General features: G+C 55.3%; 9 protein-coding genes across 9 annotated transcripts; 4 read left to right on the top strand and 5 right to left on the bottom strand.

Annotated features, from left to right (window-relative positions):
• Window positions 1-173: 173 nt before the first annotated feature.
• Window positions 174-3581, bottom strand: EI97DRAFT_140417 (uncharacterized protein). Its single transcript, XM_033793197.1, has 2 exons — window positions 3538-3581; window positions 174-3483 (listed from the first exon to the last, which is right to left on the bottom strand). Exon 2 carries the CDS (start codon window positions 3359-3361, stop codon window positions 257-259), a length of 3105 nt encoding a protein of 1034 aa, XP_033651509.1. The 5' UTR covers window positions 3362-3483; window positions 3538-3581; the 3' UTR covers window positions 174-256.
• A 1233-nt stretch (window positions 3582-4814) lies between these two features.
• Window positions 4815-5721, bottom strand: EI97DRAFT_140403 (uncharacterized protein). The gene is made up of 3 exons (XM_033793196.1): window positions 5415-5721; window positions 5154-5359; window positions 4815-5107 (listed from the first exon to the last, which is right to left on the bottom strand). Exons 1-3 carry the CDS (start codon window positions 5444-5446, stop codon window positions 4902-4904), a joined length of 444 nt encoding a protein of 147 aa, XP_033651508.1. The 5' UTR covers window positions 5447-5721; the 3' UTR covers window positions 4815-4901.
• A 542-nt stretch (window positions 5722-6263) lies between these two features.
• Window positions 6264-7672, top strand: EI97DRAFT_382450 (TPR repeat protein-like protein; the record flags this gene model as incomplete). The annotated part of the gene is made up of 2 exons (XM_033795855.1): window positions 6264-6723; window positions 6957-7672. 2 exons carry the CDS (start codon window positions 6264-6266, stop codon window positions 7670-7672), a joined length of 1176 nt encoding a protein of 391 aa, XP_033651507.1.
• Window positions 7673-8402: 730 nt separating this feature from the next.
• On the bottom strand, window positions 8403-10135 carry EI97DRAFT_435615 (uncharacterized protein). Its single transcript, XM_033798903.1, has one exon. The coding sequence runs from the start codon at window positions 9783-9785 to the stop codon at window positions 8643-8645; it is 1143 nt and encodes a 380-aa protein (XP_033651506.1). The 5' UTR covers window positions 9786-10135; the 3' UTR covers window positions 8403-8642.
• Window positions 10136-10861: 726 nt separating this feature from the next.
• On the top strand, window positions 10862-12960 carry EI97DRAFT_435614 (SHMT-domain-containing protein). Its single transcript, XM_033798902.1, has 5 exons — window positions 10862-11106; window positions 11161-11217; window positions 11272-11365; window positions 11421-11558; window positions 11609-12960. The coding sequence occupies exons 1-5, from the start codon at window positions 10981-10983 to the stop codon at window positions 12751-12753; spliced, it is 1560 nt and encodes a 519-aa protein (XP_033651505.1). The 5' UTR covers window positions 10862-10980; the 3' UTR covers window positions 12754-12960.
• Window positions 12961-13087: 127 nt separating this feature from the next.
• Window positions 13088-14034, top strand: EI97DRAFT_479637 (uncharacterized protein). The gene has a single exon (XM_033802009.1). The coding sequence runs from the start codon at window positions 13223-13225 to the stop codon at window positions 14018-14020; it is 798 nt and encodes a 265-aa protein (XP_033651504.1). The 5' UTR covers window positions 13088-13222; the 3' UTR covers window positions 14021-14034.
• A 991-nt stretch (window positions 14035-15025) lies between these two features.
• EI97DRAFT_435612 (uncharacterized protein) lies at window positions 15026-17905 on the bottom strand. Its single transcript, XM_033798901.1, has one exon. It carries the CDS (start codon window positions 17461-17463, stop codon window positions 15418-15420), a length of 2046 nt encoding a protein of 681 aa, XP_033651503.1. The 5' UTR covers window positions 17464-17905; the 3' UTR covers window positions 15026-15417.
• A 281-nt stretch (window positions 17906-18186) lies between these two features.
• On the top strand, window positions 18187-20273 carry EI97DRAFT_460640 (uncharacterized protein; the record flags this gene model as incomplete). Its single annotated transcript, XM_033801127.1, has 3 exons — window positions 18187-18205; window positions 18377-19938; window positions 19992-20273. 3 exons carry the CDS (start codon window positions 18187-18189, stop codon window positions 20271-20273), a joined length of 1863 nt encoding a protein of 620 aa, XP_033651502.1.
• Window positions 20274-20351: 78 nt separating this feature from the next.
• On the bottom strand, window positions 20352-24244 carry EI97DRAFT_140246 (calcium-transporting P). The gene is made up of 3 exons (XM_033793195.1): window positions 23862-24244; window positions 21289-23779; window positions 20352-21234 (listed from the first exon to the last, which is right to left on the bottom strand). The coding sequence occupies exons 1-3, from the start codon at window positions 23985-23987 to the stop codon at window positions 20690-20692; spliced, it is 3162 nt and encodes a 1053-aa protein (XP_033651501.1). The 5' UTR covers window positions 23988-24244; the 3' UTR covers window positions 20352-20689.
• Between the last annotated feature and the right edge of the window lie 17 nt (window positions 24245-24261).

Below are 24261 nucleotides of genomic sequence, written 5' to 3'. Positions count from 1 at the left end.
GTTCAGGAATTGGAGTGCTGGAGTGGGCCAGGAAGGAAAGCGCAGTGAGCCAAAGGTAATGGCGCTCTCGGGAGACGGTCGTGAATTTTAGAGCGCGGGCTGGGGTCAATATCAGAATGGACCGATTGAACAGGCTCTGCGCGCCCGCGTTCCGAGGCATTGGGGTATTGTCTGCAACATCAAGGACGGATTGGATACTGACTGCGATGGGCGGTTAGATTCACTGCCGTCACTAGCATAGAGTAGTGGTACAATTTCACTTACGCTTGCGACCGCCCTTGCCTATCAGGGCCGAACTTGTGGTCGGCTGCTTGCTGCTCCAAAGCACTGAGCGTTCATATGGTGAGATCCAAACCCACCGCTTATGGCGCACTCCATTGCCATTGAGAGCGGAGCCGTCATCCCCGGAGCGAACGTCTACGGGTGACTCGGGGCCGCCAAAGGCCTTACGCTTGCGGACGTACTTCCACATCCACTCCCCGACCATGGTCGCAGCAATGGAGTCGACCACGCTTGCCTGGTAACTTCCACTTCCCACCGAATTACTCGCTGTGTGGTACGTCTGAGTGGACAGTTGGGGGCGATGCCCGAAGCGATGGCCAGTTACAGAATCCATAGGGAGAGGAGGCGGCGGTGGGCTAGGAGGTATCACAGGGGTGGCAGGTAGGGGTGGTGAACGGCTCCTGGTCCGGCCTCCTCTTTGTATCACAGCGGCCGACCTCACCTTCCGTAGACTGTCTTTGCGCTGGTGCGGACGCATGCCATATGGACGTCGCCCGGGAAGCGGCCCACTGCCTCTCGGGGTCGGACTCTGGGACCCCTCACTCTTGCTCAAGGGAGTTTTCCTGGAGCTCGAGCGAGTGGGGACGGGGAATGGCGGCTTCACAACCAGTTGCGAAGAGGCGCTACTGGTCAAGCTTGGGCTGCGCGACCTAACATGTGCAGCGGTTCCATTTTGTATCATCGCCGAACGGCGAATGCTTGGTTGACGAACCGGGCCGCCACGCGCATGCTTGCCCACTCTGGAAGGTCTGTCGAAAGAGCCGCGATCCGAAGAATACTTACCAGAACCCAAAGAATCTTCCGAGGGGCGGCAGGTGGAATCGACTTCCTTGTCCTCCGGTACTGGCGTTGGCGGATTCGCGAATATGCGACCACTCTTGACATTGCGCGACGACAACATCGAACTTGGGTGATGTGGCAACCGGAAATCGTCTTCATTCACGTCGGCCGTATTGTCTTCCTCGTCGGAGGAGGGGCCATCGAATCCCGCAAACAAACTGCTTGTTCGGAATGGCCGACTGAGCACAGTTTCGGTGCCACGCGCCAAAGGACCGTTGTCATTGTTGCCTGGATACCGATCCTCAATCTTCTTGTCCCCAGCATCCTCGAGCAGTGCCATGAGATCCTGGCGGGTGGAGATCATGGTGGTTTCCTTCTCCGTTGATTTTAATTGCGAACGGGGCAACTGTGGTTCCTTGTTGCTTGTACTTGCCGCCGGCTTAGCTCCTTGTCTAACCTCTGGCGTTCCAGGCCTCGAAGAGATAGCGGAGGGTAGAAGATGCGGTGGCAACTTGATGAGCCTCTTATCGACCCGGATGGGATCGGTTTGAATGCCCACAGAGCGTACATCCTGCCTCAGATCCCCAGAGGTTTGAGTAGCAACGCTCTTCGTTCCGGGTGGGAGGACGGGGTCTTTTGGCGAAGGTGGAGCAGAAGTTGGCGCATGGATTGCGATGGAGGGAACAGTTATTGGTACGGGCGGAGGAGCTCGCCGGGGGCTGCGCAATGGAATCTCCGGCAGGGGTTCAGGCTCGGTCTGGGTGGACACAGAGGTGACGTCGGGGGGCTCCGTCCTTTGTGAAACAGGCTGAGCCAAGGGCTCGACAACTTTTGGCGTGGCGGGAGGACTCAGCGGGCGCTCCTCTGGTTTTGCCGCTGACACTCCAGTTGACGACGGTGGAGTCGCTTGCAATTGCTCACTTTCCGGGCAGCTTGGAACTACCGAGATACGTTTTCGGCTCTGGTTGGCCTCGACTTCCATGGATAAGCTCAACCGATCTGTTGATTTACCAGGCGCGAAGGAGCTCAATGATTGGCTAGATTCCGGGCGTGCTGGAGAAGGCGGAGGGGATGGTTGGACACCTCTATCGACATAGATTGGTTTCGTCGGGGGGAAGATCAAGTGGGCGTCATGGGCTGTGATGGTCATGGAGGTCGCCGTCGCCATGCGGTTTATCCCAGGCGAATCGGGTTGACTGGATGAAGGCAGCTCCGTGTTGGTCGCTTGGTTCTCCAAGCTGAGACCCAGAATCCGTTTGGCCTTTTCATCCTGGCGCATGGACTGACGTGACTCGAGTGCTCTTCTCGCCCGCATCTCGTTCTCCGGAAAGTCATCCGAATCAAGTTCCAGTCCGTCCAAATCCTCCTCTTCCTCGTCGAAGATCAACTCATCCGCCAAACTAAGTCCGTTGGAACGGCCATGTCCCTCGGAACCAGTCCCGCTCATGAGGGACATGCGGTAGCCTCGACCGATACTGCGGTAGCTGCCATTACTCAAGTTGCGGGAATGGCGTGCGATACGAGTGGAAGGTCTTCGCTGAGGTGATGAGCGGATGCTGGCCGTATCACTCTCGTGGCCCACGCCGCTGTCGCGTGTCATGTCCTCACCCTCACTCTGTGATTCTGCTCCCTCTTGAATGGTTTCGCGCAGAGCCAGCTCTTCGAATAGCATCTTCAATCGGCTCTCAGACACGTGCACACGTCGCTCCAGCAGCCGTTTCTCACCTGCCCAAGCCTCCTTTTCCCGCGCCCACATGTCGTGGACACGCGTCGAGTCGTCTTCCTGGGATCGCAGCTTTTTCTGGAGCGCCTCCAGTTTCGCCTTCAGATCATCATTCGCATCTTTGGCCTTGTCCCGTTCGCCAGCAAGCGCCTCAAGGGCAGAGAGAGTGCCGCTCTCGAATTGCTGGAGCTGGCGCTTCACTGCTCTCGTCTCCTTTGCATTGGCAGACAATTGGCTTGTCAAGGCATCATTCTCGGCCCGTGATTTATGCAGACTCGTTTCCAGCTCTTCGATGGACTTGTATTTGGCATCCAACTCGCGACGTAGATTCAGGATTTCCGAGACCAGCGAAGCGTGCAACGTAGGAGTGAAGCGTCTAGGATCGAGTATGGAGACGTCTTCCGAGTTCTCTGCAGGATCTGGAGGGAAGGGAGCTGGCGAGCTGGGCATGTCGGTGGAAGGAGTGCCATATTGTGATGTCCTCGGTGACAAGGAATGATAGGGGGTGTCGGAGGGCGAAGGCAGGGGCTGGTTCGAGACAAAGAGCTCGTTGTCGGAAAAGTAGTCGGTGGCCATGGTGTCTGTAGAGGGAACGAGGCGAGTAGCTGTATCGGGTGAAGTATATAAGTCCTTGGGTTGAAACTTCGAACCACGCCGAAAGTGGCTCTGGGATTATGCAGGATTCAACGCATGCCGATCTGCACCAAGTCAGCTCACCAATAAGGGTACAAGAGGCGTCGCCATTAACGAACATAGTGAGATGCAGACTCCGGTGACGGGGCGCAGCGCAAGTCGAAGGGAAAAGGGTAGGTTCTCAGATCTGATGGTTCAGACTCCAAACAAAGCAAGCGACTCGAACTCGGAACAGGAGATTCGGGTCGAATTTGAACCAGAGTCTAGGTAGCAGGCGAGCTAATGGAGGCTCGAACCGAAGAAGACGCAAGTAAACTCTATCGGGAGTCTTCAGCAATGCTTTAATGGACGGCCATAGCAAGGCAGCGCTAGGATTAACGATAGTACGCCAAAAGAAAGGATTAAGAAAGGGCACGGCGGGTGCTCGCACGGAGTCCAAGGGGGTATTCTCCTATGTCCTCTCGGGGGAAGTAGGGCCAAGAATAGACCAAGGCTAGCAATAAGGAACGAAGGGCAACAGACAAGCAAAAGACGAGACGGCAGGGTAGAAGAGAGTAGGAGGAGAAACTCGAGGTCGCTGGGGGCATTTGTCCTCGAGGGGGTCGAGGGCCTCAAGACGAGCTCGAGGAGGAAAGGTCGGAGCTTCGCCATGGGGGGGCTGGCAACAGTGCACGAAGGCCCCCTGGAGGAGCTGCCCAGGTGGCGAATGGGCATTTCCCCGGCTGGCCGTGGGTTTTGGCCTTGGCCATGCGGATTCGGGAGAGGAGAGGAGAGGAGCGTCATGCAATGCATATGCACATGCACATGCACATGCGCATGCAGATGCACAACGGGAAAAAGAAGGAGATGGGCCTGTAGCCTGATTGGCTCCACGCAGCGCCCCTTTTTGCTCAACGCGCCCTCTCATTCGTCGGGGCCAAAGCGGGAAGTCGACCAAAACTAGCCAATCGCAGCCCGAGGTGGGAAATGGGAAATGGAAAGAAGCTCCTGAAACGCGCCAGCTTGGGAAGACCGTCCCCCGTCCCCCTCGGTTGGCTGGTGATGGATACAAGGAGATAGTGTCGTCCTCTGTACTCCGTAACTCATCAAATAATGTACTGGACAGTGCCGAGTACATGTACATGGATTGAGGCGGAGGACCACATTCACCGCCGTCGTCGAGCAAGCAACTGCTGGAGACTGTCACTCTCTCTGCAATGACAAGTAACTTAAATTTTGCACACGGACCCGAGCTCGGATGCATGAAACCCAACAGAACGGTTGACCGTGGACGGCGACCCTCAGAAGGCCCCAAATGTTTCCCACGCTAGCAACACCGCCGCGATCAATCGAGTCCCCCTGGGCCGACGCGGGACACGGGGACACGGGGACACGGGGACACGGCCACCGCGAGCCAACCGTGTGCCGTTGTTCTTACCAGAGCCTCGAACGGTGAGCGCCAATTCCGAACCATTCAAGGCCGCCGTCCGTTTACCATCGGTACTTACCTACCCTGCGTCTCTTCTGCTCGCTTCGCATGGCTTTGTTTGGTAGACAGCCATGTCTCATCCACTCCAGAGCTTCCCGGGATCCGCCTGCTCCGCCTCTCTGACCTCTGTTGATTCTTCTCCGAGCAGAACTGGTGTCGGCGACGGGACTCAAACAAGTGCCTCTCCTGCGCGATACCCGCGTCGAGAGCCTGGGAGACTGCTGGAATAACTTATTAAATGATGCACAGGGGAAAAGAAATACGAACCATGTGCGCTTTCATGCAATCGCCTGGTCGATGCGGCCGCATGAACGCCAGGCTTCTGACTTTCATGCGTGGGGTCCACCATGCGCCAGAAAGAGTCACGGCCTCTCTTCGTCCTGTGCTGGAGAAATCCCGCCTGCTCCTTTATAGTTGATTGGCATTCGGGCTCCTGCTTTAGGTGCTTTTTGACGTGTTCCTCGAGTGAGTTTCTGGTTTCACCTGGCTCAAGTTCGTCGACGACTTCGGGGTAAACAAGGGACGTACTCCGTACTGTGTACCGACAAGTACAAGTACATACAGATTCCCGGAGGGATGAGTCTGGTGGCTCAAATTAATGGAAAGTGCATGACCGTGGACAGCAATTCCAAGGTTCCCACTTTGGACTTCATTTCCTCCTCACTCGCCGCTTGGCAACATTGGCTCGGCCAGGTACTGTACCTGTCAGAGGATTTGTATATCTACCGGATGATGGAACGCCAGGAGAACAATCGAGTGGGGTGGATGAGCTATTCTTGTGGTAGACAGGTCGAGATTGGCAAAGTGTCTGCCCAGCTTTCAAAAGGAGTCCACGGGCGGGCTGGCAGCTGTTAGATGACCTGCCACTAATTAATAGATAACCTGCTACTAAGTCGCTACTTTTACGCTGCTATAACGCACTCTCCTTAAGCTAGATTTTAAATTGTTAGGAGGTAGAATTAGAATTTTAAAGCTGCTCTTTTTAGAGTAATTAAATTTACAAAAGTTTATTTCCTAAGTTTTATAGCTAGAAGGGTAAAAATATAAGAAAGGGAGGGTAAATGTTTATATTCCTTGCTAAGGACGATAAGCACTTAGCTAAGGCAGGGGCTGCAGCTAGTTAGAGGCCGTTAACCGCGGCGCAGGCGACTAGGTAGCAGGTTAAGTTATCTATTAATTAGTGGCAGGTCATCTAACACTTGCCGGGCGGGCTGGGTACAATTGGACATCACGTGCTCTTATCGATAAGCGCACCATGGTTTCCAAGGTTGGACGGCATTGGAAATCTTCGGAATTCATGGTGAAGCTCAAAGCAAAAATCCTTACTAACATACTAGGCACACGGCAGTTCGCAGTCCCTCAGAGATCAAACACACCATGGCCAGTCAATCAGCACAGAATGGCGCCCCGCGGCCATCCGCAGACCTCCCTCCGGCCATGGCCGAAATCCAGTCTCAGAGCGCCGACGACGTGCTGCGAGAGATGAACCGGCTGCCCCTCTTCATGACCACCTTGGATGAGACGGACGGCGAAGGCGGCGAGAACGTTGCTCTGGAGGCGCTCAAGGCGCTGGCCTATGAAGGCACGCGGGCTGAGGTTGCCGAGAACTTCAGACAGCAGGGGAATGACTGCGCAAGAGCAAAGCAGTGGGCCGACGCAAAGGAGTTCTATGACAAGGCCATTGCAGCCTTACATGGGCCGCAGACGAAGCCCGACGACGATGTCGATCAGCAGACCAAGATTGAAGTGGAATTTGACGAGGAGGCGGAGAAGGACAAGGAGAGGAGGATCGAGGAGGCATGCTACGTGAACCGCGCGCTGTGTAACCTGATGAAGAGTATGTTGATTTATTTGTTGTTCACTCATGATGTCTCAATTTCAACATTCTCAAGTCACGCCTCTGTCACCTGACCACGCGTCTGTTCAATTTTTTTTCTTTTTGTTTTTCAATTCAATTCCAAGTATCAGTCTATCTGGGCCTCTTCCTCATTCATGTTGCAGGGTCAATTTAGTTATATCAGAAGCTTCGTGTCAATCTCTATCCCAGAATCATACTGATAGACTCCACAGAGAACTATCGCTCCTGCATCTCCGACTGCGCCTCCACCCTCCGCATCAACCCCTCCAACATAAAAGCCTACTACCGCTCCACGCTCGCCTGCCTCTCTCTCGACAAACTTCCCGAAGCCCTGGACGCCTGCACCCGTGGCCTCGCACTAGACCCCTCCAACACCGCCCTCCAAGCCCTCAAGACCCAGATCTCCGACCGCCAGAAACAGCTCGACGCGCAGGCCAAAGCTCGTAGAGAGCGGGAAGAGCGTAAAGCCTCTGAGAAGGCGACGCTGAGTCTTGCATTGAAGAGCAGAGGGATCCTGACGAGAAGTACAGACGAAGCGCCGGATCTGGAGGATGCGGCCGTCAAGTTGGCGAACCCTCTCGATCCGAGCTCCGAGCTGTCGTTCCCTGTGCTGCTACTCTACCCGGCGCATTCCCAGTCCGACTTTGTCAAAGCCTTCTCAGAGAAGGAGAGGTTGGACCAGCACCTGGAGTACATATTCCCGCTGCCATGGGACGCGGAACAGGAATACACCGTGGAGGGTGTGGAAGCGTACATGGAGACGGCAGCGGGTGGGCTTATCAAGGCAGGCAAGAAGATGGCGCTGGGCAAGGTCCTGGGGTCAGGCAAAGTCGAGGTCGTGGATGGCCTGGTCAGGATCAGTGTGTTGCCAAAGGCGAAGTCCTCGACGTGGATCGAGGACTTCAAGCAGAGAAGAGCGCGAGGATGAGCAGGACTGTGTCCAGCCAGGGTCTGAACGATGAACCAACGCTCCACCCTCACCCCGTCACAAGCACATCCTTGCACACTCATAAATTAAGAGATCCTCCCGTGCTCGCAGCTCGCTTGTCTACATGCAAGTGCTGCGTTGTGATTTAATCAAAAGCTGGCATGGGTTGTCATCTATCACATTCCGGCACCCAGGAATCGGGCACTTTGCACAGGCGCAGGGTTTCCTTGATCTATATGAAAATCCTCACGGCTCGGTTGTACGACGCTCGCATTTTTCACGTTATTATAGCCAGAGTTCGGGCAAATAGCTGCAACCCAACCTCGTCGGTGTGAGTACTTGTTTGGTATAAATTGCCTGCATCCCTTGCCTACAGCCTCTGTTCACATCCGACTGAACACCCCCTGCACTTCCTCTGTACTGCTGTTTTCCACATCCAATTTAAACAGCTAGCAGGCGCAGCAATATAGGAGGTCCTGCAATTAGCTTTGTAGCGGCCTCTACGTATAGTAGTATGTTTAGAAAGAAATTCTACCTGTCGCATTATTAAGTCGTAGCCAGTTAGCTTGTGCCGGGTAGGTAATTCCACCTACAGAGGAATTGCAGCCGGATGTTCAGTCGGACGTGAAAAGCCGCAGTATTCTTCGCGGATAATGGCTCGGGAGTCAATTACTGTTTCCACATGCAATACAGCAGCTTTCGAAATATTCGTTTCTATCATTACAATAACGGGCAGTCACCGTTGGCAGAGTCGATTCCAGGATACCTTTCAGAAGTTAACATATTTGCACATCAATTACATGACTGTCTCCAGCCGGTTATTCCCGTAGCCGTGGAGCACCCTTTGTTCATAACGCGCCAGTCGACCCCATCAATCCCTCAACCTTAATGCCCAATGGACACGTATTACATGATAGGCATCCCCCACTAGAAACCGAGCCCATCGCAACAGACCACTCATCAGGCCGCATCAGTGAAGCTCGGGGTACAGCTTCTTCTTCCTCTTCATAAGCTCGACCAGTTCCTTCTCGACATCCAAGTGGATTTTCTGGTGGCTATAGCTGTGGAACCTGAATGGGATATCCACCTCGTCCGCCTTCACCCTCTCCAGATGGCTGAGAAACTTGACATCGGTCCTCGCCAGGGACCGCCGACCGGAGAAGTACAAGGTAAGCTTTCGAAGTTCAGCCGACCGAAGGATGCGTAGACAGTCGATCAAGTGGCCATCGTTGACGTAGCGTCGGGCTTCCTGGCTAGAGAGGTAAGGTGTCGCAGCTTGGCCCGCGTCCTCTAGATGGATCGTAACGTCGCGGATGCAGGCGAGATTGTCTGGCCCAATTGTCTTCAAGAACAAGCGGAAGTCCTGGTAGCCGATCTCCTTCGGATTGGGTTCCCAGAAGGGGCTTCTCTGATTTCGGTTTCGGTGGAACACAAACTTGTTCTGGCCATATAACACGCTGCATCCCTCTCTCCATACCAGTTTGCAGGTACGCAAAAACTGGGCTGATCTACAGAAGTTATGCGGATTGTGGAAACTGAGCGTGCCATCAGCCACAAACAACATCTCGTAGATTTTATTACGGAGCTCTGCTGGGAGAACTTTGAAGCCATGCGGCTTCTTCGTCTTTGCCCGTGTCATAGCAGTACTGGACGCTCTCTGGGGCAACGGGCCAACGTCACAGCAGGTTTTCTGAAGGGCGTTTAGAATGTCTTTATCCATCTTGACAACCAGTGGACCATGGAAACCCAAGGGTATGTTGAAAGTGAGTTCGATGGCCGCTTTGGGCAGTTTGCAAGCGGACCAGCCTCCCATCCGCTCATTGTCAGACGGCTCGTCGGGGTCCTCATTGTATATGACGGGATTGAGGGGAGGAGGGGTCGGTGAGGGGGAACGCTTCTGCCTCTTCCTTCCTTTCCTGGGTGCTTCAGTATCTTCATCGTCGGACGGTGCTTCAGTGATGTCATCCTCTCCCAGCTGGAGGATGGATGAATCGACAAAGTCATGGTCAGCTCTCCTCTTTCGGCGTCGGATTGGTCGACCGTTCTTGTTGTACTGTAGGCCGACGGCAAGATTGCCTAGTTCCGGGCTGCTTTGGCGGCGAGGAGGAGGCATCTTGAAGCGGCAACAGACGGGTTTCCGGGTTTGGAGATTGGATTGCCGGGTGCCGTAGAACGACAAAAGGGGTTGCGGATCGGGATAGGACCCGAGTGCGCGTAGCAATCGAAGGGATGGTGATGAGAGGAAGAGAGAGGAAGAGGAAGTACTTAGGTAGGCGGGTAGGTGGGTAGGTGAGGTAGGTGAGTAGCGTTGGGTCTTGGCACAATAGCGAGGCAGGCGCGTTGAGGCAGGCGCGAAGGCACCACCTCGCGCGCTACCTAAGTAGGCCTAGGCGAGGAAGCGGCAACAGGCAGGAGGCAAGTCGCAGCCCTGGAGGTCGCAGGATGCAAGTTGCGAGAAGGCGGTTGGTTGGGTTGTGGCGGCGGGTAGCCGGCGAAATAGTCAATAGTCGGGTGTTTGGGGAGGGAGAGAGGGAGGGAGAGGAGAGGAGAGAGGAGGTGACGGAGGCATTGAGAACAACGGCATGCTGAGAGACGAGACAATTACTCGGTGAGAGGCAGAAACTGTCTGATACATTCGAAAAAGCTATACTACCTAAGAGTGCAGAGAGACGAGCGTCGAGACACTGGAGAACAAGACATGGTTCGCCCACACTCGCGTGTCGCTCCGGCCCGTCTCCACCACTGTACAGTGCATTGCGAACAAACGCCGGCGGCACCGGTGGCCTGCAGCGTCCGTCCATAACGTCGGCGTGTCGCAAACGGTCGGCCGCAGGCCCTTTCACAACTGTCTCCGATCATTCCCATTTCGTGTCCCCTCTGGGTGGTGAGGTGCCCGGGGCAAGTCAACAGCACCCACGCCAGCCGGCAGAAGCCAGCCGGGTGAGCATGCGACTGTCGCAAAGGCGTTGAATCCTGTCTCGCCGTCAGATTTGATTCCCACAATGCTCGGAATGCAAAGGAGGAGATGAGGATGGCTCACTTACACGTCGGATGTTAGTTGTGAGGAATCAGACGAGGTTGGGACTGCGACGGAATAAATACCAGTCCGTCCCAAGCTTGGCTTGGCTTGTGGGGAGGCTGACTAAGATGCCGACGGCCACTCACATCACCATGCATGCTTCCATGTATCACTCCGGTCCCCGGCGGGAAAAGCCCGTGGATAGGTGTGGCAGTCGGACTTTTGATTCATATCTGGAGCTTTTCCACCGCTCACCCGTCAACCTGCTTTCTCCAACATCGCGGCTATCATGTCAGCTTGGCGAGCCTCCCTTGGTCGGTGTCGCCGCCCCGCTTTCCTGCTTGCCCAGAGCCATGCTCGAGTACGACGACCCCAATGGCGCGGATACGCTTCGTCCCTGGAGAGCCAGCAAAAGGTGCGACCGAGTCTTGAGCCTCTTGTGTGAGCTGCGAGTACTGAGAGACTGTAGCTTCTATCTGAAGACCTGGAAGATGCTGACCCAACCGTCTACAACATCATCGAAAAGGTACTTCTTGCCCGCTGGGAAGCTTATCTGCTAGCGATTCTGACCCAATTGCAGGAGAAGAATAGGCAGAAACACTTTGTAAACCTCATCCCTTCGGAGAATTTCACTTCTCAAGCAGTCCTCGACGCCCTCGGTAGCGTTATGCAGAGTGCGTCCGTGGTTAAGTCCTGGTCACCGTGGACCCGAGCTCACGTGGATTGCAGACAAATACTCCGAAGGCTACCCCGGAGCTCGCTACTATGGGGGAAACGAATACATCGATCAAGCCGAGCGTCTCTGCCAACAGAGAGCTCTAAAGACATTTGGGCTGAGCGAAGATGAATGGGGAGTCAATGTGCAGCGTGCGTCGCCTGATTTGCTCCATTGCTGGCTTACTGACACGCCGAAACAGCTCTATCTGGGTCCCCCGCAAACCTTTACGCTTATTCCGCAGTCCTCGACACACATGACCGGATCCTGAGCCTTGATCTTCCCCATGGCGGCCACCTCTCCCATGGCTATCAGACTCCGACCAAGAAAATCTCCGCCGTTTCAAAGTACTTCGAGACACTACCTTATAGACTGGATGAGAGAACTGGACTTATCGATTATGCGAAAATGGAGGAATTGGCTCTGCTGTATCGCCCCAAACTCATCGTTGCGGGCACATCCGCTTATAGCCGGCTAATCGAGTACGAACGAATGCGGAAAATCGCCGACCAGGTGGGAGCATATCTGCTATCAGACATGGCACATATCTCTGGGCTGGTAGCTGCTGGTGTCATACCTTCCCCGTTCCCCCACTCCGATATCGTTACCACCACGACCCACAAGTCTCTCCGTGGCCCGCGTGGAGCCATGATCTTCTATCGCAAAGGGGTCAGACGCGTGGACAAGAAGGGTGTGGAAGAGAAGTACGACTTGGAAGGGCCTATCAATGCTTCCGTGTTCCCTGGACATCAAGGTGGACCTCACAATCATACCATCACCGCCTTGGCCGTAGCCCTCCAGCAAGCGCAGACCACAGAATTCAAGGCCTACCAACAGACCGTCCTCGAAAATGCAAAGGCTCTCGCTGAGCGTCTGGGCAATACCAAGGAGAACGGTGGTCTTGGTTACAATCTCGTCAGCGGCGGCACGGACAATCACCTAGTATTGATCGACCTGAAAGACAAGGGTGTTGACGGCGCTCGTGTCGAGCGCGTGTTAGAGCTGGTCGGAGTTGCGAGCAATAAGAACACGGTGCCTGGAGACAAGTCCGCCATGAAGCCCGGAGGTCTTCGGATAGGGACGCCCGCCATGACGACCCGCGGCTTCCAACCAGAGGACTTCCGCAGAGTGGCTGACATTATTCACCGGGCGGTGTGCATTACCCAGAAGCTTGACAAGGACGCTAGAGCCCATGCGGAGAAGACGGGGAGGAAGAACCCCGGTAGCGTTGCTGCCTTCAGAGAATACCTCGGTGAAGGTGATGAGGTGACTGATATTGTTCAGCTACGCAGGGAAGTCGAGGATTGGGTCGGTACCTTCAGCCTTCCCTGGGAGAAGGGCTCATGACGCTGCAATGTGTCATCAGGCGCGGTTGGTCTATTCTCATGGTGGTTCACATGGCGTGTCCGTTGTATTTCACTCCTCGGTTCTGTCACTATTTCACTTCAAAAGCTTTGCATTCAACACGGAGCTTAGGGTACATTACGACAGTTTGGTTCTCGAATTTTTGGTTGGGCGGTAGCAGAACAATAGTAGCTAGAAGCAAGCAGACGGATCCGTTATGGCTGCCGTTGTGTCTCTCAATCATTTCACTCACTCAAGACTGTTATCATTCCACACTTCCCGTTGTGTCTGTCGCTCGACCCTACAAGTTCTTCTTGACTCACCTCTCCACCGCGAACGCGTATATCTGTCCTTGCTCCTGAACTTCCTCTCCTGATCAGTTCGGAGTCCAGCCTGCGGTCGATGCGGCGTTTCTAGGTCACCTTTACGTTCAGCTACTCTGTCTGCATTTACATTGAGCCCGTCGATCAGCATGTTTCGTGGTCTCTCCTTGATCTTATCCCTCTCAGCAGCGAGCGCCACTCTCTCCGCAGCCGCGGCCGTCCGGGTCCATACGCAAAATGACGATCCTATTCCCGGTTCCTTCTTTCGTCACCCCACAGCATTCCATATCCTGGAGTTCCGAAGCCCTGTTGCGCGCACGTCGGAGGTGACGCCGCCCAGCGACGTCGACCACAATAGCATGCTGGCTGGGTTACTGAGCATCCCTCCTGCAAGCAACGCAGTATGCACTCGAGACGGCGAATGTGTGGATGAACACCTCTCGAGGGTCGATGAAGGCGAACACCAAGAAACCGCGGAAGCAACATCGAGCGATCACTTCAACGGCGACGACAACAACAACTACAACAACGCAGCCAACGAGACCGACCTGCGCTACGGCGCATGGATGGATGCAGCGGCGTGGACCCTCATCGTGTACGCCTGCGCCAGCTTATTCCTACTCACCTACCTCTGGAGCATTGGATGGTTGCATAGAATCATGACTGTGAGTGTTCCTCACTCCTTCTCCGTCTATTTCTCTTTTGTTGCCATCTGTGTCTCCCCGGCGCAACTTGTGGCCTTGTCCATGTTTCCCCTAAAGCCCCCAGCAATCGTTGACCGAAAACAGCCTACATTACGCGTACCGGGCCTCGAAGAACCCGTGCCATTAGATGGGCCGTTTCCAGGCCAGCGTCGTGCGAGGGTGGCAGCGCCGTACGCGTCCTCTCCACACGCCATGCACGCGGCGAGAATGAACGTCGAGATGCGGAGATGGGGGCTAGTGTGAGCCGCAACTATCAACGGCATGAATTCTTCTTGAAGAGGAAGTGCGCGCCCTGGGGTTCTGTTGCTGGTGCGAAGTCACTCGCGAACCCTCGGTGCCATGGAATACCTGCCTATGCTGCTGCATGATCGATCTGCCAATTGGTGGTCTACCTTTCATAGAAGGTGGCATAGGGTTATGCGTTTGGCCGGCTTTCTGGAATACCGTCGGAAAATGGAGGCCGTGAGGATATCCTTGGCTTGCAGAGGCGGGGAAGAGCCACGGCGATGGGCTAATGATTACTAGGTGGCGCTGCGGAGCGGACGATGGTACTTAGATCTTGCATGACAAATAGATTCCTCGAATACAGTTGAAGTTTATGTCTCAAATAAAGGGAATATATCGAGGTTACATCCCTGCGGCCATCAGTGCCCTCAAGGTACTGCATTGCCTATGTCACTGGATAGTTTTGCGGCTCGAGAGGACGGGGACGAAGGAAAAACAACGATGCAAGACCGTCAGTCATTTGAATACGAGAAACCATACAAGTAGCAGCAATTGGATGCGTCGGACTCTGCAGCGTCCGAGTTTCATATTGGCGAAGCTGGTCACTGGTAATTCAGTTTCCCAATCTTCCGTAGAGATACCCATCGAGATGACGTGACACGAAATGAAAGACCAAGCCATTGCATAAAATGGAGTGGACAATGGACCAACAACCTCATTTCCGTGATCGATGTTGTAGTAAGAAGAAGAGGAAGAGGAAGCAGAGCACAGCAAAACCAAACCTTGAGTCTGACCAATGCTAACGCGGACATGAAGTTTCAGGCTGCTTCATGACATCCTCTTGTCCGGGACAGACCGTTTAAGTTGCCCACTTCCTTCCAATTGAACGGGAGCTCCCAATCTAAACTGGCTTGAGGGAAGCGTGTGCGTACGTAGACAACGCGACGGAATTTGATCAAGTGGTCGAAATACGTTCACACATGGCTTCGGAAAGGGAAACAAATGCAGATTTAACGATATATCGATTTCAAAAGCGAGCGTCTGGATGACCGGGGGTATTCTAATTGGGTAACTCGCTAGCAGACGCGCCGAGCAAGTGCAAATATATATGGTACAGCAAAGGTGAAGGCAGGGTCAAGCAGCCAGAAAGGAAACGCTCAAAGGGGTCATTTAATAGACACAGATAGATATGAAGAAGAAAAGATGCAGCATAGGTCAATCGTCCCTCGTAACATGTAAGGGCCGCGCACGATGGATCCGCGGAATACTTCCAGCCATCGTTACCCCAGGCGGCCGTTTGCAAAGATTATCTAAAATCTGAGGGCCAGCGCAACTTGTGCAGTTATGCAACTTGCGCGGATGCAGAATGTATGGTTTGGCTGAGGGACTAGCCCCCGGTTCTGCCGTCACCATCGTCACCTTTTGATGCTTGGATTCCTCAATGGGCCAGGAACTGCGCTTGCTCTATCGTACGGCCCATCGTCGACGTTGACCCAGTTGGGGACACTGCTTGTTCGCTTTGTTCGCGAGTTGCTTCTTGTCACGCTTGCACGAACTTGCCGCCCTCCCACACGGCCGAAGCCGAGGACTTCTGGCCGATCCAAATCAAACGGATCCGACTGGCGCCCAACTCTCGGTACTGCAGACACTGTAGATACTTCGGAGAACAAGTCGGTGGTTGGTCTGCTAGGGCCCGGTTCGCCGAAAAAGAAGGACCCAGTCGATTCGCGTGATGCGTTGCTTGAGGTTGCATCGAAAGTAGGCAAGCCGGCGGTATAGGCGTTCATGGGACGCTTGGGTGGATCAGGCGGTAGCGGTTGTTGGAGCACGGGCTGTGCGTCTGAAGGATCCCAGAAGGGATTCTCAGCTGTAGTGTATATTGAGGCAGAGTACCTGGAGGGGGGATGCGAACGCAGGGCCATGGCGCTTTGTGTCCTCTTATGTACCGAATAGCGGTGCCACTCTGGAGTACTGTTGCCTTTCCGATCCTCCAATCCGTCCAAGATTGAAGCAAAAGGGTCGTTCGATCCTCGATTTGACAGAGTCGCCGCTTTTGGGGTGATTGGGGGCCTTTGCTGTTCCTGTAGTCCGTCCAGGTTCCGCGGCAGCCGAGGGGTGGTTTCCCTTGAATTGGGATCAGGGTTGAGAACGTGCAGAGATCGCGGAGGTTCAAGAGGACCTGGGTCTGCAAAGGGGTTGGCGGTACCATTGCCGCTCCGAAGGACAGGGTCGTCGACGATTCCTGGGAATGGAGATTTCGCCCCGACGACCAAGCTGTCCTGTCGCTTCTGCAATAGAGTCCTAGATCTTTTCAGACTGGGCATACGGTCACCGAATCTTTGACCCATGTTGCGTAGTTGTTGTCGGAACTTGGAAGGCGGTTCGCTCATGGACTGGCTCCTGCGATTGGGCCGCGTGGCGTAGACGCTGCTGATACTGCTGCGCACACTCTGCGGATTCAGAGGACTCTGAATGGAATCAGGCCTCTTCTTTCCAAGTTTCGCAAAGACACCCGCCGCTTTAGTTCTCCATCCGCACGTGGACGCCGTGAGCTTTGCCGCGAAGCGAGGCCTTTCATCTTTCTCATCACTGATACGTTGCTGCCATCTCCCAAACGTACTCCTCGACTTGCGTTTCCGGAGACATAGAAAAAGAAGAACGGTGATGAGCACCACACCTGCAAAGGCACCCACAGCACCCCCCACAATGCCGCCGACATTTTCAATGCCTCGTGAGATGGAGAAGGGAGAGCCCTGTCCACTATCCTGCTCTGGTCCAATGATTCCATCAGGCCCTGCTGGCATAGACATCGAAGTGGGAGCCGGTCCTACGTTGGTTTCGGTCGGCTGCTCGGGCTCTCCTGAGCCTTGATCGATGGAGGGTTGGGCCGGACCGGATGGTAGTGGCACGGTAGAGGACAGCTGCGTCGGGGGAGGGGGCGTCGTCAAGGAAGTGGTAAGACCAGATGATGAAAGAGGTGGACGTCCCGTAGAGACGGGCGGTATAGCAGCAGCCTCAGTGTCGCTGGCATCGGGATCACTCTCGACTGCTACAGGAACTGGTGCGTTAGCGGCGGGCGGGGTTGGGGCAACATTTGCAAGTGGTGCAGGGCGTGGGCTCGTGGCGGGAGAAGGAGTCGCCGTTGGACTTGTTGCAGCTTCCTGTGCAGCCTCCTGGGCGGCTGTTGGGGGAGGGGGCGGCGGTGGTTCGATTGTGGATGCTGGCGGTGGAGAGGGGGCAGCAGCTTGGGTCGTCTGTGGTTGTTGTACTTGTTGAACTTGTTGTTCTTGCTGTACTTGCTGAGCGTCTTCCTCCACGGCGGGGACGTCCTGAGAGGGTGCTTGAGTTGACGTGGCTTGCGCGAGATCGGTTGAGAAAGTGGTCGTGACCAGTGTGCGGACGCGGGTGCGAGTGCATCGCCGGCCGTTCACGGTGGTGATGGACCCTTGAGGAGTGGCCATGCAGAAAGCAGAATCATGAACAGAGACGCAAACGAGGGCTCCGGGCTCGAAAGGGGGCGAGGAGGAGGAGAATCAGGGCACGGTGGATACTATGGGCATATAGAGGATGGGAAATTGACGTTTCTGCAAGGAAAAGTGGTGGAGAGAAAGAAAGCAGGAGATGCAGAATCGAAGACAAAGCCGGAAGGGCGGCAACCGTAGGGGCATAAGTGGTGGGTGGGACATGAAACGGACATGAGGCGATCGAAGCGCCAACCTGGCGAAAGCAGCGGCGTGGGCGTCTCAGCCCAGGCCAGTCGTTGTTGAGAGGTACATACTGGACATGGCGGATACTGAAATAGTCAATCATGAGAGCACAACCGACTGCTGCTTCTCGTCTGGCGATGCATTATGATTACCTGCTGGTGGAGATGGTGTGCATTTGGCAGTGATGAGGTGAGAGGTGCCAGGTGAGAAGTTGAGAAAAGAGTGCACCAGTCCTCATCAGGAAGGTCCCTGCCAAGGCGGCCCGGGAGAGGCGTCGCTGGACGCGGGGTGACGGGGCCGCCAGGCAAGTGGGGCAGTGCACGTGGGCGGAACGTCCGTCGCCACGTTGACGGCGGGTTCCAAAAACACACCTTGGCCATGTCTTTTGTCCAACGGGCGAGACGGCGCCCTCACCGTCGCTTCACTAGTAGGTCCGATTGCGATTGAACGCAGCAACTCGGCGGGATCTCGAGGCACATGTTCAACAATCTCAGCGGTAAGTTACTCTCCCTATACCTTCCCGGATGCGCGTTGATTGAATTTCGAGTCGGCTTCCCTTTTCTTCCATCTCCCATCTTCTCTGGCCATCATGAGGTTGGTCTCTGTTGCATCCATAACCTTCTCAGCACTACCGTACGGCCCAGCTGACAGGTACTTGTGTATGCAGGTGGCCTCCTCGCCGGCCAGTATGATTGCAACAAGGAACGACCCCCTCCTTCGCGACCCGTACCTGCGTCTTTCCCCTCTCTGTCACCCCCGCAACCATCTCTTGACTCTCCACCGCGGCTATGGGCGGAGAGGTCTCCATCCCCTCTTGCTGCTCATTTCCTCGACTTGAAGAAGCCATCAGATGTCAAGCTTGAGACCCTCAAGCTTTTGAACGTCTCCATCGAACCGCCCTGTGACTTCGAGACGCTCCTTCCATCCACGTCTGGAACCACCGGACCGTTCCTACCACCCAGGTCATGGCTCGAGCCTCCAAATGATAGTGAATCAGGAGCTCCTACGACGTCGGCAACCCCCGCAAGTCTGTTAAGTAATGGTCGGAAAGTACCAACCCGCAATGACTTCTATGCGCGGGCCCAAGAGCTACTGTTCAACAATGCCGACGCCTTTGCAGCTTTGACACGAAAGCCCCTCCCGGGCCAGGTTCGTCCTCGCTTGGCCCATTTCCGTAAGTTCTGGGAAGGTCTTGATAATTGGGCCTACTACTGGGACGATTCCTTGGACGAGTACTTGCCGCCCAAACAGCCGAACGGAGCATCCTCATCCCAAGGTGCCGATGCGAACCCTCGTGAAGCAGGAGCTCCAGCTGACCTCTCATCACCCTCAACAAACCTGGAAGAGCCTCGCAAAAAGATGAAAACCGAAACAACCGTTGCTGCTGCATCCGAACCACCCGCTCTCCCGGGGTTGGGAGAGAGCGATATTCCCCTCCTAGACGAGACCACGATGCCCGTTCAACAGAAAACTTCCTCCATCTCCTCCAGCGCCTCCCTCCCCGCCCGCACCGTACCTCCCAAACTCCCCTGGGCGACGAACATCCATGCCGTATTCGAAGCGCCTGTGGACCTGTCCAATGGCTCCTATCGAGGCTATCGCATCGGAAATGGCCCCGAGATGCCCGACCAGTACCGTCTGGAGTGCGTGCGTGGATTCCTAGAGGGTGTAGCTTGGGCGTTTGGCGTGATATTTGCGCCGCATCGTCGCCCGCCCGTGCTGTGTCTCGAGCATGTAAGGTTCCCCGTGAGGATGAATACTGCTGGGTGGAGGGCACCGTCCGATAGGATGAAGGCGAGGCAGGGGTGGTTGGAAGGGCCGCTGATTGGAATCCAATGTCGACCAGAGACGAGTTTTGGTACGGAGACAGATGCTGTGCTTGATGTTGCTCGCGAGCTGGGAGGGTTGTTGCTGCTGGCTCAGGAGCGCGCTAGGGAGGGGAGAACGGAGACCAAGGCTGGCGAGGGGAAGTGGTGGACGACGAAGCCTCGGTGGGGTGGTGGGCCTGGTGGGGAGATTGGCGAAGCCGCCGGCGCGAGTGATGCTCCGGCGATGGAACCACCCGCGAAGGAAGAGAAGCCGAGTGTTCGGATGCGATTGGGTCAAAAGGATCGGAAGAAACCATCGCCGGCTGAAGTTTGGAAGGTGCTCAAGCCGGGGAACCCACTCTGGGACCCGAGGATTGTCTATGAGGCGATTGGAAAGGAGACGGATAGTGATTGGGATGAGGTATGCGGCCCCAGGTCAATCCGCTGCAGAACTTGGCTGATTACCTCGCATAGGTCTTCATGGTATCCTCGCTGAACCACCACATTAGCATTTTGAAGCTCCGGGTACATCGATTGTACTTGCGGTTCCTTGAGGAGGGCACCTTACCCGAACACAAACAAGACCCTTCGGATCTCCCTTGGTTCTCTCCTTCCTTGCAGAGGACCAAATGGTTCGATTTGTTCAAAGTGGAAGACCGCACAGAGGCCATGCGAGGTCTATGGGGTATTATGCATTTTCTGATGCAATCTCGAGAGAAGACGGCAGGGAGCGAGGATGCTATGAAGGGAGCATGAGAATGCCCAATTCGCTGTTGCCGATGACGTCTTTGGTTGCTGTTGGAGATATCACTGCTCTAGGATCTCATGCATCTGCTCTATGGATTCTGGATGATGAGGTTTTCTGGTCTGACCTTCGATGTTATGGATCGGTGGTTTGGACCTTGCGCTGAGCAGCAGCAGGCGTAGCCAGGATTATATACCATTGGAGACATGACCACGTACACGCGTTGGTATCTATAAGTAGAGACCCCTGTCCACCCAGATGAACCGTTTCAGAAGGAAGCCAGACATCCACCCGACTGAAGAAAACGAGAGGCGGAGAATGAAGGATATACACATCTCTATGCAATCGTCATTGGAAGATTTTACATGAACAACACCACACCATGCAATCTCAAACACGCCTGTCTATAAGGAAATGCGTCGCCGGCTTACACAGTAGCACTATACCCTTGCACAACGCTCCTCGTCCCCTTCCACCTCAACACCCACTTCCTCGCCTCATCTGCCCAAAACACACAACTCGCCACGGCAACCAAATGCACCAGATCCAGCAACCCCAGGGCCTCGGTCTGGAACACTCTCTGCAGCGGCGGGAAATAGATGACCGCGAGCTGTCCCAACAGGCTCCCGGACACGGCATAGTTGAACATCTTGTTGGAGAAGAGGCCAATCTCGCCGGCTAGCACCGACTTGCTTTCGGAGCGGCAGGTGAGCGCGTTGAACATGTCGAAGAGGACGAAGCAGGTAAAGGTCATGGTGGTGTCGCGGGCCGTGACTTCGCCGTCGACCGCCATTTCGCGGTAGTAGGTGCTGAGTGTTCCCATCATGATGATGGACGCCGACTGCAGGACGCGGAGGAGAAGCGGCCGGGTAAGGACTCGGGCTTTGCGGGGCCGTGGTGGGCGAGTCATTACCGCTGGGTCGACGGGCTCGACGCCGAGGGACTGGGCTGGAGGGCCGTCCATGAGGATGTCTGCAGAATGTAAGTCCGTGTATATTTCCATGGAGGGACGTGAGCTAATCTTACTTATCCACAGGATCTGCATTGCATTCAGTGGATTCTGGAACCCGAGGAATGTGCTCAGCAGGACCAAGCTCAACGCAGCCGCGCTTGTACTGAGCTGGAAGGTGAGGAAATTCTGTATATTGTAGAAGATGCCTTTTCCTTCCTCAATGGCATTCAAAATCGTCGAGAAATTGTCGTCTGCGAGGATCATGTCTGCGGCCTCCTTGGCCACATCAGTGCCCAGCCTGCCCATGGATATGCCAATATCGGCCTTCTTCAGAGCAGGCGCATCGTTGACTCCATCCCCGGACATTGCCACCACATCCCCGCGCGCCTGAAGGGCACGCACAATCTTCATCTTATGCTCAGGGCTTGTCCGGGCGAAGATAGTCGTGGTGCCAATGGTTTGGGCAAGGTCCTCTTCGCTCATCCGGTCCAGCTCGCCGCCACAAAGGACAGCGTGCCCCATGGATGGATTGGAGTTGATGGGCATCCCCAACCTCCTTGCAATCGCTACAGCCGTGGTCTCGGCATCTCCGGTGATCATGATGACTTTGACGTTGCCAGCCATCAACCTCCGTATCGCTCTTTCTACACCCTTTCTGGGCGGGTCGTTCATTCCCACCAATCCAGCAAATATCAGGCCTCGATAGTGTTCGTCTTCCCCGAGCTCGGAATTGCCACCAGGACTTCCATCTGTGGATGGCGCTGGCGAGACGGTACCACTTCCTCCCCTCTTGGCCAGCCGTCGACCTTCCCTTGAAACACCGCTGGCGAAACCCAAGACTCTCAAGCCTTCTTGTGCCATCTGCTCTGCAGCTTTCATGGCCTCTTGTCTGCGTGTCTCGTCTAGGACGATCTCGCGTCCGTGCTCCGAAATATATGTATCGCACCGGTCAAGAACTTTCTCCAGAGCGCCCTTGATATATGCCACATCCGGACCTGTCGATAGCTCCGCCCCTGACCTCCCATTGATGACCACGCCCATCCACTTTCGCTCGGAGCTGAAGGGCGTCTCGTATCTACGGGAACCAATTCTATCTCTTACATCATCCTCCCCAAAGGCATCAAGCAGATCCAGTAAGGCAACATCAGTAGGCTGCCCTACCCAGCGGCTCTTGGCAGCAGATGTGTCGTCGCCCATGGTGGATGACAAAACCGCGGCTGTAGATGCTCTGCTAGCATCTGGGCTGAGCAGCCGTGCGTTGTTGACAATGTTACCGATCCGTAGTATCGTGCGGGTCGGGGAGTCTAGGTCAGTCGAGTCGTGTTTCTTGGTTACATCCACAGGAGATGGTTCACCAAAGTGCCATATCTTCGTCACCGTCATGTGGTTCGTTGTGAGGGTGCCCGTCTTGTCGCTACAGATAACGTTCACCGACGCTAGCGTCTCGACGCTAGGTAGACGTCGAACGATTGCATCTCGCTTAGACATTCGGAGGACTCCCAGTGCTAATGTCACCGTGACAATGATGGGCAAACCCTCTGGAATGGCGGCCACGGCTAGGGACACGCCAATCTGAAACATGTCGAGAAAAGGCCAACCCCTCCAGAGGCCTAGAAGCATTATGAAGGCGATGACCCCAAAGGACATGTAGCTCAGCTCTTTTCCAAGCCGGTCCATGGACAGCTGCAGTGGCGTTCGAGGGCTTTCAATCTCCTGTAGAGACGCCGAAATGGCGCCAAACTCGGTATTTCCGCCTGTCCCAATCACAAGTCCTTGCCCATGACCCGACCTCACCAGGGTGCCCATGAATGCGATGTTCTTCTGATCGTTGAGGCGAATGTCGGCACCAACGGTCCCGGCTGCGGGTGAAGAATAGAAGGGAGAATGCGGACGTGACACTGCGTGGCTCGGGGTGAGGGTCGCTGGAGACTTGGGAACGGGCTCATTCTCGCCGGTGAGATTGGACTCATCAATGGTGAGATCGGCAGCATGAGTGATTCTGATATCTGCGGGGATCCGATCGCCAGTATGGAACAAGACCAGATCACCAGGCACTAACAGCGACGCGGAGATGGTGGAGGAGTGTCTTTCGGCAGCCTCCAGCGAGGCTGCGGCATCCTTGAGCTCCTCCAACTCGACACTCTCAGGACCAGGCCCATTCGCCGAGTGAAGAGCTCGTTGGGGGTCCACCGCAGCACGTATGACATGGGCAGAATGGGGTACTAGTTGGCTCAGTGCTTCTATGGACTTCTCCGAGCGGTATTCCTGTACGAAGCCAACAGTGACAACGATGGTAACGGCGGCGGCGATGCTAATGGCATCCTCGAAATTGCCCATGACTAACGAAACAAGCGCTGATCCGAGGAGGAGCAGTATAAGGGTCTCTTTGAATTGCTTCAGGAAGCGAAGCCAAAGCGGCTCTGGCTCCTCGTGGGGAAGCTCATTGAGCCCATGGGTATGGATCCTGGCAGCGGCGGTGGAAGAAGAAAGGCCGTGGGTTACCGAGGTACCCAGTTTCCGGGCCGTCTCTTGTGCAGAGAGAAGGGAGTACGAGGCAGTAGGAGACTAGAGGAGGACATGCATTAGCCCTGGAAGTCGAGGTTGAGGAAGAGGAGCAGAGGAGCAGAGGAGCCCAGGATTGGCATACCGAAGGCGTTGTGCGCCTCAGGGGCGTCTCTGGAGGCGCCAGCAGGGGCAATTCCGACCGAGTGCTCGTCTGACGTGTGCGAGAGGCATGACGCAGCGGCAGAGAGGGCGTCGATGCTCTCGACATACTGGCATGGCCTAGAGACCACCTGTGGCCTAGGTAGGCGAAAGCGCAGCGCGGAGAGAACGGAGCTCAGGGCGAGAGGATACGAAGGGCAGAAGGGTTAAGCCATTGATGCGGAGGCTTGAGACGATGGGATGGGAGCTCCCAATCGGGGGTTCGGAGGGATTCGAGAATGGCGATGGCGACAGCAGTACGAAGTATCTGGCAGACAGTTTGAGGGTTGGCCAAATGGTGTACTTGTATTGCTGTGTAGAGGTGTATTCAAGCCTTCGCGTGC

Source organism: Westerdykella ornata (genome assembly GCF_010094085.1).
Source record: "Westerdykella ornata strain CBS 379.55 unplaced genomic scaffold EI97scaffold_23, whole genome shotgun sequence".
In the NCBI taxonomy this organism is placed as follows: Eukaryota; Fungi; Ascomycota; class Dothideomycetes; order Pleosporales; family Sporormiaceae; genus Westerdykella; species Westerdykella ornata.
This window is presented reverse-complemented; position numbering and strand designations above follow the sequence as displayed.